This window comes from Gobio gobio (genome assembly GCF_949357685.1).
Source record: "Gobio gobio genome assembly, chromosome: 4".
Taxonomy (NCBI): Eukaryota; Metazoa; Chordata; class Actinopteri; order Cypriniformes; family Gobionidae; genus Gobio; species Gobio gobio.
In genome coordinates this window covers 39,156,905-39,174,149 of record NC_137100.1, presented here as the reverse complement: position 1 = coordinate 39,174,149, position 17,245 = coordinate 39,156,905, and the positions used below count along the sequence as shown (strand labels likewise).

The 17,245-nt window shown below is 36.8% G+C and overlaps 1 protein-coding gene across 2 annotated transcripts in view; it reads right to left on the bottom strand.

Moving 5' to 3' along the window:
• Positions 1-16,622, bottom strand: part of LOC307125697 (carboxyl-terminal PDZ ligand of neuronal nitric oxide synthase protein) — a 60,084-nt gene extending 43,462 nt beyond the window's left edge. For both annotated transcript variants that reach the window (XR_013816410.1, XM_079815762.1), the window contains exons 1-2: positions 16,087-16,622; positions 9,434-9,505 (exon numbers count right to left, since the gene is read on the bottom strand). Coding sequence is in view for 1 of the 2 variants with exons in the window: in XM_079815762.1 (XP_079671888.1) it covers positions 9,434-9,505; positions 16,087-16,191 (177 nt within the window). In the remaining variant the exon portion in view is untranslated. The remainder of the gene's footprint in view (positions 1-9,433; positions 9,506-16,086) is intronic.
• Positions 16,623-17,245: the final 623 nt, after the last annotated feature.

The following is a 17,245-nucleotide window of genomic DNA, read 5'->3' as shown; positions in this document are numbered from 1 at the left end:
CCCAGACGGAGCAGAATGCGCATAAGCAAAGTATATGTGGGCTTCAGGTACGTGCCTAAATGGCCAAATAGCCTAGTACACACAAATATGTTGAAATGTCGCTTTGCTAAGAATCCTCGTAAACACAGTCGGTTATGTCTTAAGTGAACGTAAACACTGAGAAAGAGCGCGTGTGTAACAATTTATTGGGTCCATGCAGTTCTTAAAGTGACAGTAGCCAACATTAATGACTGCTGTAGTCATTAATAAAACAAGAAAAGACAAAGATAAAATCACACACTGCTTTTGAATGAATAACTTTTTGTAGTTTTGAATAAGGTTTAGTCTATATTTAATGTATACAGCAGTGTTATTTTACATTTGACTTAATTACATTTCTGTCAGGACCACTATCGTCAAAAATGATTGATTGACTATTAGCATACAGTTCAGATTGGCGGTATGGTTCTGTTCTGGGCAAGAACTCCCTGCGCATACATGCAGCCTAGCATGGATAAGAGCAAGGAGGGCAGCAATAATATATGGCAGATATCATTAATGTAATATTAAATGTACAAAATAATTCGGGAATTTAGTCTGATTCAAGGAGAATCAGAATACCAAAACCTGAATGACGTGAGGAGGAGCTGGGGGTGGAGGAGGGTAAATGAGCTATGGAGAACACGATAGCTGCTGATAGCACTGAAGGAGCTTATATTTGCTGTGATAGACATTGTATTCCTATCAGTTGACAGTCAGCTGATACGAGCTTGACCTGTCAGAACTGACACTACGCTTGATTTCTGTTGTAGGCTATTACTTATCTGAATACCACTGTAAGTTCATCTTACTGAAAAACTTAAAGCCTTGTTTATTTCATTTGTATTTTTGTCGGTTTTGTTTGTTATTAATTTCTTTGTTCTTATTTTATTGCTGACTGTTTACTTGTCTTCTTTAGCTGTTTTGAGGACTTCTTACTTTCATTAATTAACCTAGTATTAGTTTTTGCTGAAGAATCGAATAATTTTTATTGATATTTATAATGAAATAAGACCCACCAATAATAGTGTAAAATAATCGTGATTTCAATATTGACCAAAATAATCGTAATTATGATTTTTGCCATAGTAGAACAGCCCTAACGTGCACATAATAAACTTCTGTGATGATTCAACACTGGCCCAATTGGGACAGTGATAATCCAGAGCATCTATCATGCTGGCACCGGCCATCAGGCAGTACTAGTGGTGCCCCGAAAAGTATAAATTAAATCTATTGATTTATGCACTCCCCTGTGGATCTTTCAACTCCTTGAACAAGTGTGGATGAGCAAGCGACAAATGCTTGGAAAGATTTGATGTGTTGCCTGGTCTGTTGTTTTTTTTTTAATCTGTTTTGTACTAATTTCACTTCTGCCCTCTATATTAATTAGTTTGGGGCATGTAGAGATGAATCATAAAAAATATTATATAAATTCTTAGCATCAAAACAAATGTCCATTGGTTTCCACATGCATATATAAATTAAGTAAGGGATAATTCACGGCTAAATGAATTATAGCATTTATTTGAATTAATTATTGAAGAGAGCGAAAGAGATGAAAGATGCGTGTGCAAATTATCTGCGTCTGTTCAGCATCTTATTAAAACATAACATCTAACAGAAATTTGCTTTAAAAATCACCTTTCCAAAATGAACAAGTCACCCATTTCATTAAATGACTCAAACACTTATGATGCCATTTTCAATTTACTCAGCAACGACATCTTAATAGACCATTACAGGCTCACGCACTTTCCCTCTGTCTCTCACTTATACACACACACACACACACACACACACACACACACACAAACAAAGGTCTCAGTTGGGCCAAATGGCTTTCCGTGACTAAGTAGAAATGAAAGAAAGAAGCAAAGAGAGCATAGATCAGGGAATAGAGGAGGAATGGAAGGAAACACAAGAAGAGGAGAAATAACAGGAGCAGAAACAGGGAATGAGAGAGAGAGAGGGAGCAAGAGAGAGAGAGAAACAATCTCCCTCAAGTAGAGCAACCATCTTACTCTTTATTTTTCTCAAGCCCTGAGGCAGTTTTCCCAATTACAAAACAAACTAAAACCCAACAGACAGAGAAGTTCACATCGGGTGTGTTTGTTTCAGCATGCCAGTGAATGCAGGTGAACGTCAAAAGTGTGGCATGTGTTGGTGGAGTTTGGCCAAATGTGTTTGCGGATCAAACACCCTTAAAGTTTCAGGACTCAGGACATGTTTCAGCAGAGTTGGGGGGTTGCCATGGTGATATAGGGGTACTGGTCTTGCGTAAGTGGTTAACACTGACAGAAATAGTCCTGAGAAGTGAAAGACAGTGAATGAGAGTAGAAGAAAAGCTGCAAAAGAGGGAGGAACCCTGCTGAGCGCACCGACTGAGAGCAGTGGGATGGAGGATTTACTCAGGGCTTCATTCCTTTCATGAAGACTTACAAAAATGACAACACAAACATTTTGAGACTGTTTATGTGTATTTATTAAGATGAAGAATTCAAATGCAGTGGAAAGCCTGTGTCTCAGAATATATTAATATATAATAACATTAAAAAGAATGTGAATGTCCTGACGATTACTCAATCATTTAGCTATATCACATCTAATGTGATTTAAATGTGAATCATGACAGCTTGTGGTTTGGTTTGGAGGAAGAGATGTTGAGCTCATGGATGCTAGTGCATGTAGGCCATTACACTGCATCTGTCCCTTGGCTACAGCACAACAATGAAGCCTTTCATTCTCTCTGTAGCCCCATATCAACCCCCTCCCCATTAGACACTCTCACACACACACACACACACACACACACACACACACACACACACACACACACACACACCATCTACTCCCTAACCGCTACCACCTCCTCTCCCTGTCCTCTCCTCTTGACCTCTTTATCACATTCTCTCACTGGTTTTGTAAGACGGCCATTGGCATTAGCTTCACAGTCGAACACAAACACAGGAAGATTTAAGATACATACAATATCAATGTATAGATAAATGCTACAACATAAATCCTTTTACATAAATTTTGTTTGAAGTCCAGATGGTATTTTTCATTAAGTAATGAGCAGTTTTTGTATGGTGGAAATGTGTAAAACACCATCATTCACTTTTAAATCCAAAGTATACTTCGGCTGTCTGCATTCCGTGATGGTCTGCGCACCATCTGTGTGATGTAATTTTCATCATAAGGAGGGTCTGCGTGTGTCCGCCCTGATCTGGTAACTCTTATTACTGTCCTGCAGAGACATATATTGGACTTGAGCGCTTGAAAACAAAGTTTCACGTTGGGCCGAACGTGTTTTTCCGCACTCATGGCTAAAGGAGTATACTTTGAAAGGCGTAGAACACGGAATATGATATGAACGTATACCTGGGCCTTTAAAAACAAAGATTTATTTATTAGCATTGATGGTACCATGAAGAACCTTTAACATCGAGGAAGAACCTTTAATCTCACTGAAACCTCTCGATTCCACAAAAGATTCTTTATATTGGAAAAAGTTTCGCTAGATTGTTAAAATGTTCTTTACACTAAGAAAGCATAGTATTAGTTCTTATAAGAACAGTTCACTGAAAGGTTCTTTGGGGAACCAAAAATTGTTATTTTATGGCATAACTGCAAAACCCCCAACCAACCCAAAAAATAACCTTTTATTTTTAAGTGTTAATATTAAATTAAGAAGTTATATTAGGGCGGATCACAACCTGGAACATTTAACTAATGATAATATGAATAACTTATATTTGCTTATCCATGCATTCATTCACTGACCTATAAAATCACGTGACTGACAGTGGCAGATGTACAAATTATACGTTTTCACAGGTTCATTTGAGCCCTTAAATTAAACAACATAACTCAATGTGCTATTGAAATGATTGTTAAAATGATTTTTTGTTTAAATGACATTTTAGTTTTGATTTGGAAATAGTCAATTACTACAGACCTGAATTCTGGATTATCACACTATTCATTTAAATCAAGATCACTGTTGATACACAAATGTCAATTGCTGCATAAACATACACTGTAGAAATTGTTAACCTGCCCATATAACATTAAAGAGCTGTTTTTTCTTAACTTAATTTTGTTGGTATACATTAATGTATTTAGGTTCATTCAGCAATATTAAATAATATATATGTATACTTGATAAGTTAATTTAATGTTATAATTTTTCGTTCTAATATTAAATTACTAACTAATACGTTATAATATTAAAACAAATTATAATATTATACAAAACTGTCCACATAAGTTAGCTAAACCTAACACAATTTCATGGTTAGCTACATCAAGCTGACATTCTCAATTAGAAAAATTATTCATAAATTGATTTATTCCATAAATCTTCATTACAAATATGAAAAAAGTTGTCTTTGAGGATCAGCAAATCGGGTTTGTTTGTAGTCATTATAATTAATTTAATGCCAATATAGTTACAGTCCTTTAATCTGATTTGACAAGCTGAGTTTAAGAGTTTGAATCACGCTGCCGGTATGTGTCCACAGTGTTTTGACCAGAGCATTTGAGTGGTGATGAGTGACAGCAGAGCTTATGTCATATTGCTTTATATAAAAACAAGAGACGTCTATGTTATGAACACATGTAGATAAATGTGTATGACAATGCTGTTGCTATAGTCATTTTACACATATAAAAAAATCTATATGCACTACAGGGGAAATGAATGACGTTTTTTCATTTGGCAGTTTGCCTGAATTGATTTGCTCTAGAGTCATAAATGCATCAGAACTAATACGGACAAAATCTGTCATTTCATCTTCTACAGGATTTTCCTTTACAGTACATGTTTGCTTTTCTCAATCGATCAACTATAAAATCTTGAAATACCTGCTAACTCCACTTTACACACCTAGGAATGAACTTCATAACAGAGACTTCTTAATACACACTATATATAATAACATTACTATTTATCTTTCAAAAGACACACTGCACAATGTTCTATGCATAGCTTCATTCTACAGATTAGAGCCTTTGAGAAATTAAGGCACAAAACAATTAAAGTCTTAATTACTTTAGACTACATTCCCTGGCTAGAATAGATGGGGTTTCCCAAAGGCAAGCGACAGAATGACGGAGTAAGCGTAAGAAAGAGGTCAAATAAAAAGGGACAGTGTCTCAAATGACTTGCAATAGTCAGTAACGTGGTTAAATGTTGTATCCTTCATTGGAAACCAACCTCTTACCAGTTATTTTTAGTTCTGATAACATAAGACCTAAGGAGCTGTCAATCACATACTGCTATTCCTAAGAGACATTCTGCAAGCAGGCCTTTCACCCAATCATCACAGGGGGACAGACAGAAAAAGAATGCTGTCAAATTTTGTATCTGCTGAATGATCTCCGAGAGGGTCACGGAGGATCCACACAATCTTCAACGTCAGCATTATACTCACACACACATACAGAAGATCTGGGTGTTATGACTCTTTTTACAGTTCAACAATAGAAAAGTGTGAATATGGTCCATGTGAATATACTGTATATCCACGTCTATGAGTGGGCAGGACTGCTTTACACGTATTTCAGTCAGCTCCACTTAAGTCAAAGACACCATAGACAAACATTTAGTCAACTTTTTATTGCATATTTTGCAAGATTTACATTTGGCGGTATGGCTCTGTTCTAAATTCCCCATCCTTTTCATGAGCTCCATGAAAAGCCAAGACATGGAACAGCAGCAGATTCTGGGGACAACCTCCCATTTCAAACTGGGAGGGCAGAGCAAATCCCCCATTTGGAACAGAGCATGCATCAATGACAACAGAATGACATGATTAGGTTAAGCAGTTTAAGGAGGAGCTGGGGAGGAGGTAGGTTGCAAAGCAGCGTGCAGCAGAAGCGTCCAAGCAGGCAGGTTGAAGTGAAGCTATGCTTAAGTAAGGCGCCCTGTTTGAGAGAAGCCAATTGAGTGCATAGGATCAGCTGAATCGGATCAGCTGAAAGGGGCGGAATTTCCCAATTATCTGATAGTGGAGCTTGACTACGTGGCCTGCCAGAACTAACGCTGGATGCTTGATTTGTGAAACTAATATATCAGATTGAGTCCCAAACAAGTCAAGCATATTAGAATGAAATCAGCATATTAGAATGATTTCTAAAGGATTGTATTTACAAGCCAACAGAAGGTCTTCTGTGGCACAAGACACACAACATTTTAATGATGTTATGGGAGGAATGTGTCACAACACATTGCTGTGTATGGGGCTGCGTAGCCGCAGACCAATCAGAGTGCCTATTATGACCCCTGTCATGCGGCGAAAGCGCCTACAATGGGCACGCGAGAATCGGAACTGGACCTTGGAGCAGTGGAAGAAGGTTGTCTGGTCCGATGAGTCCCGTTTTCTTTTACATCCAGGGTTTTTCCTGGGTCAAAATTGGTCTTCAGTGGTGACTGACAAACATAGCCCTCCACACACAAAGTATAAAGTACTCTTCCCATGTGAACTGCGAGCCCAGTCCTGACAATAAATACAAAATAAATACAAAGAAACAGTTTGTAATATTTATGTATTCTGTATTATGAAATAAAAATAATCACTGTCAGGATAGATCATAAAACAAAATGCTTAGAACAATTTTTTTTTTTTTACTGTAAATTTATATGTAAAAATCACTGATTTAAAAAGTTAGTCGCAAAATGAACAACAAAGTAACACATTACACAGAAAAAGTGGCAGGTCTATTATTTTGTATTTACACTCCAAGACTTAACTCTTTCCCTGCCAGTGTTTAAAAAAAAGAAAAAAAAAAGGTTGCCAGCCACCGCCAGGGTTTTTGATCATTTTCACAAAAATGTTATGGCCCATAGAATATTTTGTTGTATGAATATCTGCGCATGCAGTATATCAAAAGAAAGAGCAGACCCTCTTCTTTTAAAAAAACGGGAAAAAAAACCCATTGTATTCTAGCTTCATGCATTCCTTTTTTTATCAACACTTAAATATGGGTAAGTTTCATAAAAAAGTAACATTTTGAACAAAAAGCTGAGAAAATGTTTTTATCAAAGACTACATCCAGATCAGATTCAGAGCGATGATCAAACACAGATGGAGTAGATCGAGTCCATCAACACCCCTAATACTTGCACAGTCCTATAGCTTGTCCTGGGTCGACATTTCATTCAGTAACATTAGGCAGTTTTGATGTATATGATGTTTAATGTTGATGATTTGTTCACGTTATTTTACATATGCATCTGCTTACATACGATCGCTTGTTTTTTGCGACTTCTTCACTTGTGTTTTGATTAGGAGATTCATTACTCATTCAGAAGATGCGTAATAGCGCCCCCTAGCGTCTAACAGTGAAAACACGGAAACATTCCGTGTTTGGCGGGGAAGCGTTTTCTCACAAATAACGGAAAGAGTTAATGCACAGATCATTTAACATACAGTATCAGATTGTTTTTTTTCTGTATATTGCTATGATTACCACATTTAAATACAATCCAGTAAAAGTCAATCCAGAAACTTTGCAATGTGTAGTTAGCAGCATGAAAAATGTATATTATATGCTGAAAGCGAGCAAAGATCACTGCCATTATAATCTTGTGAAAACATCTGTTATAACCAATTAAAATGTGTACGCTTTGCAACAAATCTCTCTTGACAATGTGTTTATGCTTTGTTGGTTATAATGAAAAGATTTGCAAGTGTGCAGAACACCCGAACAAAAACAGTGTTGAGCAGTGTTGAGCAGATTCTGAATTAAACACATAACTTAAACACCTCTGATTGGCCATTGCGTTCAGATATGTCTGTGATTGGCTACAAAGCTTAACGCTGCAAAAACATGTTGTAAATAGAATCTTTTAATGCTTATCACAGAGTGCAAACACAAACACTCACAGGAGCATTTTGAAGCAGCTGTCTATCAGCAGGTACCGGTACCGTCACATTAAATAAACAAACAAAAACTCAAATCAACCTTGAGCTGTAACAACTGTTCATTCAGACATGCTTATTTGAAGCCCCATCATGGAAAACTCAATTGCATAAACTAAGCTATTTTTAAATATTGCTTTGTGGTTTCATGCACACATACTCGCACACATTAACAGCAGGTGCGCAAGGAAAGCTGCTCATCAGGGCTTGATATAATCTTGATATAACCTCAAAACCTTATCCAACAGTATTTATGAAAGCTCATTTACTCGCTAATAAGGGGGAAAATGTTATAGAGAGAAAAGAGAAAGAAATAGGCTGTATAAGAAGGTCAGTACACATTATTTACCTGTGTTTTCAGAATTTGACACAACAAAGGCATGAATTCTAGACTCCTCTCTGAGGGAACCCACTAACCTAGAAATTGTCAGCAGTGAAACACATTAAACAAACTGACGCTGACATTCCTAAAAAGTCCAACTCTATCACTGGGTCCTGTCTATAGAAGTATAATCCATGAGGCCTGATGCATGAAGCTAGAAGCATAAGTTTCAGAGAGGTTTAGTGTTGATAAAACCATACAAATCCAACCTGGTTAAGATCAGGTTCAGCGGGCTTTCAACGCTCGGTATAAACATTCTCTGGGTTTGATCCAGTGTTTGGGATTAACTCTAAACATAATCAATATATAGAGAAGAGAAGAGAAGAGAAGAGAAGAGAAGAGAAGAGAAGAGAAGAGAAGAGAAGAGAAGAGAAGAGAAGAGAAGAGAAGAGAAGAGAAGAGAAGAGAAGAGAAGAGAAGAGAAGAGAAGAGAAGAGAAGAGAAGAGAGAGAGAAGAGAAGAGAAGAGGAGGAGAAGAGAAGAGGAGGAGAAGAGACTAATACAGATAAGCAGGGTTTATATGAAAATCTTGGAGCTGAAGCACTTTGATCTCCTGGCAGGCCTGTCACAAACTCTAAGCGTAAAGAGTCATGCACACACACAAATTCCTGCTCCATGTGATCAAGCAACAAATCCAACTTAATTTGTCTTAGAAATGGCCTTCAGTCTGAACTACCAAGGTTCTGTGTGAGTACAAGGCAAGTATAGAAAACTAGCACGCCACACACGCACATACACAAACTGACCAATCAACCAAAATAAAGGCAGTCATCTCCAATTTCCGTTAGCTGTAGACCCCATGGGAAATAACAAGGCTTTCTGTGGCCCAGTCTCTCTGAGTCTGTGTGTGTGATCTCTCTTTTATCAATGTGCAGGGAATGAAATATGAAACCTCAGGTGCAAAAATACTATCAGGATACACCCTGCTCTAAGCACAGCCTGCAGAGTCTGTGATAAATATAGAGGAAGATGTTTTTTTTCCCTAGCTAATGAGTCTTACACTGCAAAAGACGTGTCTGAGAAAACAGCTGCTGTGGGCCAATCAGCAGTGATTACTCAGCACTAAGAGTCTGTGTCTGTGAGAGAAAGTGTCTGAAAGACTTACCCTGATTCGTCTCATAGCAGCGACAATCTCCATGCGACTGTTGGGTCTTGGGACATCCAGGCTGCCAACATACTGAAAAAAAACCATGCTTGAATGTTAGATGAAGAGTGTTGTGTAAACTGTGCAAACTCTGGTATCAAATGCAACAGAGAAATCACCCGGTCTAAACTTTGCACAAACACATATAAACACACTTTCTAGGTTAATGAGTGCCAAGTTACTTTTGCATCGGGTCTCATTTCTCAAACTCTATTTATGCTTAAATGCATCTTGGTTCTTGGTTCAAGGCCCATTTTTAGACTAGCGCTACGAAAAAAATCAAACACTAAAATATATCAATATTACTAAGAACTGCATAGGCAACAATATGCAAAACTATTAAAAAGACAAACTCAAAATATGCCTGTGCAAATTTATATTGCCTCAAGTTTGATTATTTGCATATGCAATATTATATTAAAAAAAGGGACTCAGGGTCAGAAATGAATGAGGACAAGGGCAAAAATGCCACCAAAAGTGACAAAAGTTATATTGAAACTCTAAATATTGGGGCAATAAAAAAATAATTGAAATGAATTCCTCTACTTTTATTTGTAAATCATCTGTTTTATACTCATTATACTCCACTTCTTCAACCTAAAACTCACAAAGACCATTACGGCAACCACCCTAGAAATCCCCCCGAAATAATTTTGCACAAGCACCACTTGTAATTTATACATAAAATGTAGTTATACATTTTACTGACTAAATTAAGTATTCAAAAGGATGAAGCACCAACTATTTTGTATGTTTAGAAGGAAACATGTTGGAAGGTTAGAAGACATGTCCTGGAAAGCTACAAGGTACAAAAAAGGTACTTCAGGGTACAAAAAATGGATTATCCTGTATCTATAGCAACCACTGACCCAGTTATAAATACAGTATATTTCTAAATGTGAAGTGTAGATCAGTGCCAGCTGCATACATCACGCTTAACCAAGTATAGGCACAGTGTTTACAAACAGAGGTGTCAAAAGTATTCGCATTCATTACTCAGGTAGAAGTATAGATACTGGGGTTTAAAAAGACTTCTGTAGAAGTTGAAGTATCAACTCAAGCTTTTTACTCAAGTAAAAGTGTAAAAGTACTGGTTTCAAAACTACTTAAAGTATAAAAGTAAAAGTAATGTAAGGGGAAAAAATGCTATTAAAGGGGTAGTTCACCCAAAAATGAAAATTCTGTCATCATTTACTCACCCTCAAGTTGTTCCAAACCTGTATGAGTTTCTTTGTTCTGAAGATTGAAGAATGTTTGTAACCAAGCAGATTATATGCAACCATTGACTGCCATAGTATTTTCCCCTACTATGGCAGTCAATGGTTGCTCTATCTTCTTGGTTACAAACATTCTTCAAAATATCTTCAGAACAAAGAAACTCATACAGGTCTGGAACAACTAGAGGGTGAGTAAAAGATGACAGAATTTTCATTGTTGGGTGAACAATCCCTTTAAGGACAAAAGATTAGGCCGCGCCACAGTGCATACCCCACCTCCTCAAAAAAACATTTTTCTAAAGGCCATAATGACTATAATGTTATATTAAAAAGTTAATGTTGAAAATTTTTAGATGCACTTGGCTACGCGTTTCAGCCGCATATATTCCCATTGAAAATGAACGCATTTTAGGACAATGCAAATACATTAAAGAACCATATGTTTACTACTGAGCATTAACGTGTTTCATGGAGCGGAAGATTTGATGACTAGTTGCCTATAAATATTGTAAAGGTGCAAAAAGTCCAAATTCAGAGGCATGTTATCAATAACCATTTTTTGAATGTGTGATTTGTGTGGTCAGATTTCCAGCCCAAAAACCTCACCAAATGTACATTTATATTTTTAAAAAATGGTTATTGATAACATGCCTGGTTATTGATAACAATTTTGACTTTTTGCACCTTTACAATACTTAGAGGCAACTAGTCACTCCAAGAAAACCCCCCCAAAACTTTAACTGCCAAAATAATATATTATTTTATTGCCATACCAATCAATGTTGATAAGTAAGTTACCATTTTATCTCCTTAAAACATAACATTGATGATAAAAAAAAAATCCCAGTAAAACGGATCAAATATGACTATAATGTCCAGGTAGAAACTGTCAAAACGGCTATCCCTCAAAAAAACACATACATCATTTTCAATGTCAACAGTAAGAAGCCAATTTACGTGCAAAAAGTGCCCAATATAGAGATTGGAAAAAGCAATGTAATAAACAGGCATTTCACACGTTAATGCATATACACCACTGCCAAAATGCGTAATTCATTGATACTGTACAATAATCCGTCAACAAATAAATAACAACAATGCGCTTACCTTTGTGTTACACTTTGCTTTGTCAAAACTACAGTATGTCTTTCGTGAAGTACATTGCACATGCACTTAGCACAGTCAAAATGGATTAATCGTTGATTTTAACATCTATCAGCAGCTGTCGGGGTTGCTAGTTGCAGTCAGATGTCCTAAGTGTGTATATGATGATGGACAGGAGTCATGGTTATATTTATAAAGAGTCTTCGAGTCACAGGTGTAATTCACGTTTGAGAGTTGAGTCACTCTCCCACTATTTACTGTAGATACAACTTACTGTATATTTATGCCACTGGCATAGCGATCACTGGAATATACAGCTAAAGTTATCGCGCTAAAAACCCGGCTAAAGTCATGAATGAGCACGTCTGCCTGCTGATCGCTGATTGGCTGAAAGTGCGTGCTCCTCGGCGAGAACCCGCCCTATCTGGCAACATGGTGTGTGATTTGTGCAGGTGCAGGCGTGATTGATCGCCTACAACCCAATAGGGTGTCGGAATGGTTTGAGTTTATCCTTCTCATCCAACCACAATCAAATTCCCTCTGTCCGGATGGCGCGATTTATCTGGATAGTTGTTTTTTATGACAGGCTGGAATGAAAACATGCCGAAATGGAATAGGAGTAACGAGGCTATTTTTAAAATGTAAGGAGTAGAAAGTACAGATAATTGCTTGAAAATGTACGGAGTAGAAGTAAAAAGTAGGCTGAAAAATAATTACTCCAGTAAAGTATAGATACTCAAAATTTCTACTTAAGTAAGGTAACGAAGTATTTGTACTTCGTTACTTGACACCTCTGTTTACAAACAACATCGTGTTAATTCATGGCTGTAATGTACGGTGGCCGAGAGAGCTCAACGTGCTGCAACTGAAGAAAACACATGCAAATAACTGACACGATTAGCGAACTCCTCATTTAAAAAAACAACCTAACACACAATATAGCCTACAACTCTTCTATTTTTTCTCTCTTACTAGCTTAGTATGGCCCACAAGAGAAATATTAAGAAAATGAATTAAAGTTGTATACCGTTATCAGAGTTTTTAGTTTCACTTTCTGCAGTGAATAATTGGCTGGGATTTCAGTTCTTCACCAGCATAACTAGCGCAAAGTTTGCACATTGCTTGTGTGATATCCATTGACTTGCCTTCATGGTTTAAAACGCAAACATTTCCTATTGTGACGTTACATTTGTCTTTATCAACAATTGCTCGCAAAATGATGAACAACAATTCACAGCGCACGTCATATCCCGTGATAATAAAAAACGTTAATTATTAAATACATTTTTATTTATTAATATTAATTTATTAATAGTACAATACATTTTCATTCAAGCCATGGTTAATAAAATGGCTGGGACCGCTTATTGTTCAGTGTTTACTCTTCAGTGGTGTGGTCGATAACCTGAAAGATGAGTTTTTTTGTTTATTTTAACATCCTGATCTTATGTGTACTGTTGTGCTGTGAGCATTTGCAGCGTGTTTCTGTATTTGGTTGTGTAGTGAATTTTTGCAGCGCGTTTCTGTATTTGGGTGCGTTGTGAACGTTTGCAAGGTGTTTCTGTATTTGGTTGTGTTGTGAACTTTTGCAGCACATGTGTTCTATGTTTTTTTTATTTGCTGGTGTTTCTTCTATTTGCATGTGTTTTCTTCAGTTGCAGCACGTTGAGCTCTCTCAGCCACCGTATAATGACCTGTTCTTATGCCGCGTTCCAGGCAACCCGTAAGCCGTAACCGTGTTTTTCCAACCTTCTACCCGTGAAAGTGCACCGGAACGGCAGTCAAACTCGTGACTTCCCACCCGTGAACTCGTACTAGATCGATGTACTTCCAGTTACGAGCTCTGACGTCACATAGCCTGCGAAACAACAATGGCAGCCCCTACAGGTGCGGTGTTGCATTTACATATACAAATAACGAAAAATAAAAGGTATAACAGCTTCTTTTGCCTTATGCACGTTTTTTCTCCTCCGTTTCCCTCAAATAAGCAAGGAGTAAGCACCTTTGGTGATAGAAATGATTGTAAATGAGCATAAGCCCCGTATGCCATGCTTTGTTTACATCTAGCTACCGCAATTTCTTGTGCTCAGGCAGTTTGGTGTAACTTTGCCTGGAACGCTACAAAGTCGTGAGTCGTGGTTTGAAGTCGTAACTTACGTGCTCAAAAACCTGCCTGGAACGTAGCATTAAGCTCTATGAAGATGTTGACCTTAAATACTTATCTCCAGCTTCCAAAGTCTAAATCCAGCTGAGAGGGACAACAATACTGACAACAGTTTTGGCAAAAATAGCAACTTATACAGCTGATTTAAGCTCTGAAAGACAAGACCGCAAGACTGCAGTCAGAATGTGTGATTGCAAATGTGAGTGGTTCTAGGTCTTGGCTTTCCAGCCAATAAAATTCCTGGAAGATAATTCTGCATGACAAATTGGAGCTAAAATTACTCAGCAATAGGCTTCTGAGTAGCTCAGTATACAAAGGCTTTAGGTTTCCTGGGACATTTAACTCTGCAGATTTGAAAAGCTGACAGATAAGCTCTCTGGGAAAACAACATCATGTATGACATATATAACAAAACGGACTATAATTTTAATGAAATATGCATGTGTCTGAATATGCAGATGCAGTTAAGAAACTACTACGATAAAAATAATAGAGTTATCTGGGACCTTAAAGCATGTGTATGTGGCTTTCATTAATGGGCACAACTTAAATATTTATCAAGAGGTCATAAGCTGGCAAGTCAAAAATGCTGACAGTATGCCAAACAGGTTGCTGGTTGGTGTATATGAATATAGGCAATAAATAAAACCTATTTATAATACTAAATAGGTTAAGATTTAATGTAATGAAATTAATTTTACAGCATAGGATTCAAAAATCTAGCAGATATTTGTTGCTTTCAGTGGTGGACAAAAAGCACTTACTGTCTCAAAACCTCAGCAATTGATTGGAAGTTCAATGTCTCACTAGGCAGCTCAATGTGTTTTGAGACACAGCCAAGAAGGGGTTTGTTAAATGAAATGTTAATTATCCAATGTCAAAGTCAAATCTAACCACAGCTTCTGAAGAAACCAAATACCCTCCAGAGTTTTAAAGACATCTCGGCTCAGTTAAAGTACCAGTGTAACCAGCCATGCAGCCATTAATGGGAAAGTTGAACCAGACACCAAAAATAGTGTCTGTGAAAAAACTATCTGCATACGAGTCAGTGACGTTTCTCATCTGGATTTATTAAGTTAATCAAAAATACATTAAAAAGCATGGTGAACATGTCTCAAGTTTCTGAATCAAAAGTAAATAAACAAATGTTGTGGCAAAAAAAATATAAAGTAAAATGTCTTGCTGGCATGATTGTATAAAAATAAATACATAAAAAGGCACATAAGTAAATTCAGCATGGTACAACCAACATGCAGAGAGCATTTGTTGTCATAACAAGAAAACCATTAAATTGTGTGATTTTGTTTTTTAATTCACAGACAAGGTTTAAGCTATAGTCTTAGACTAAAATGCATGTTTGAGCTGTTTTAACTGAAAGCAACTTGTACTGACATTATTAAAATATGTTAGTGCCATTGTTTTGTCTCAAGATTTTTCTAAGGCACATTTATAAAAGCTACTTAAATGCCCTGATTGAACAAAAGTCTAATCCTTACTTAATCTAAGCCCTGTCTGTGAAACCAGGTCTATTTTAATATTTTACCTTTTTATAAAAATGCTCTAAAATGGGTAAAAGCGTTAAAAAAAAAAGCTTTCTTGATATCCATGACTTAATTAAAAAACATTTGTAATGAAAATATTATAACCGTATTAGGCTATAACCTTAGGCTACAATTTTTATTAAAAAAAAAAAAAAAAAAAATATATATATATATATATATAGGCCTATATATATATATATATATATATATATATATATATATATATATATATATATATATATATATATATATATATATATATATATAAAATGAATTGTACAATGAATATAAACATTATTTTAAAAAAATTATGAACTTCAACTTGGCACGTGTGTTTTAAACTCGATTTAAATATTTCGGGCATACTTATTTATCCAAACGTTTGTTCAGTGGTATTTTGATGTGTTTTCGTGCAGCCTACATGGTGTCATCGCTGCTAAACATGATTCTGACTGTCTGATGTGTAAATTACCCCTGCTACAGCCAGTGACCCATTTGACGTAGATACTCCAAATGAAAAAGTATCGGTAAATATATAACTAGCAATAATGGCAATAGCTGCGTTACAGTAGAGATAGTCTGGTTCACCTTGGCTTGAAAGTGTATTCCATGTTGATACGCTTCCTCGTTGTGAAGCGGGACTCGCGAATCCGCCACATCGTCCACCAGGTTGTACCTGTTTCTCCCGTGCATATTTTCATTGGGACCCGTCCGGATGCTCGGAGAGAAATTTCTTCTGCCAGTCCCCAAGCTTCAAAACTACAGCCAACTAAAAAAAGATAGCTCTAGTTTAACCAGCAAAAACAAGTCGCGGATACAAGAGCGATTCAAATCGAGGGAGCCCATTATAGTAGCAGCCCGGGAAAAGCTCAATGAAATCGCAGGCTCTTCAGCACAAAAGAAATGGGTTGGGCGCCTCTTTCCCCCTCTCAGCCCTCTCAGACATCAGCTGCGTTTATACAAGTCTGGCTTCGGCTCAAGTTGTTGAAGTGCCTCAGCGAGGTGAAGTTTATTAAAAGATGTGCTATGGGTGTATTCTGCACGCCTCGTTTCCTAACGGCATGCTTTATTTGCGTTGCTCTCTTCTACCTCTGATGCAATCCTCATGGAGCAAAGTTCCGTCTGCTGAATAACATTCAAGTCTTTCAAACAAACACCACATTTAGCATAATAAAAGCAGTAGGCCTACTTCCTTATAGTTCATCATATATTAATTTTAACAGAACACAACCAGTTCTCATATTTAAAATATCTAATAAGAAAAAGACTAGTCCTAGAGGTGCACTGCCTAGCTAGAAGTTGTTGATATAGCTTTTAATATGCAAGTCATGTGTAGATTCTGCAGCTTTGAAAATAGAAAATGGTTTGCATTTAAAGAAAATCCAACTGGTCAGAATGGTTTGCATTTGCAAATAGGTGATATTAAATTGGTCTTATTGCTCCACAGAGGAGAGAACTTACTGAGATTACAGGCAATGTGGACTAAATATATATATATATATATATATTTAAATACAAAGATACATAGCCTGTATCATCACAAATCATCAGTCACAGAGCACTGCAAACAAACAGCAACAACCTTTTACAGTTCTTCCTGAACCAAAACAGCTATAGCGTGTTGCTTTAGCTTATAGGCTATGCTTATGCCGTAATTTCCATAATTAAGAGATGGCAACAGATGATGTCCGTACTTGGAGCTTGGAATTATGCATTTCTATGTCAAAACTATCAACGGCAAAATTCA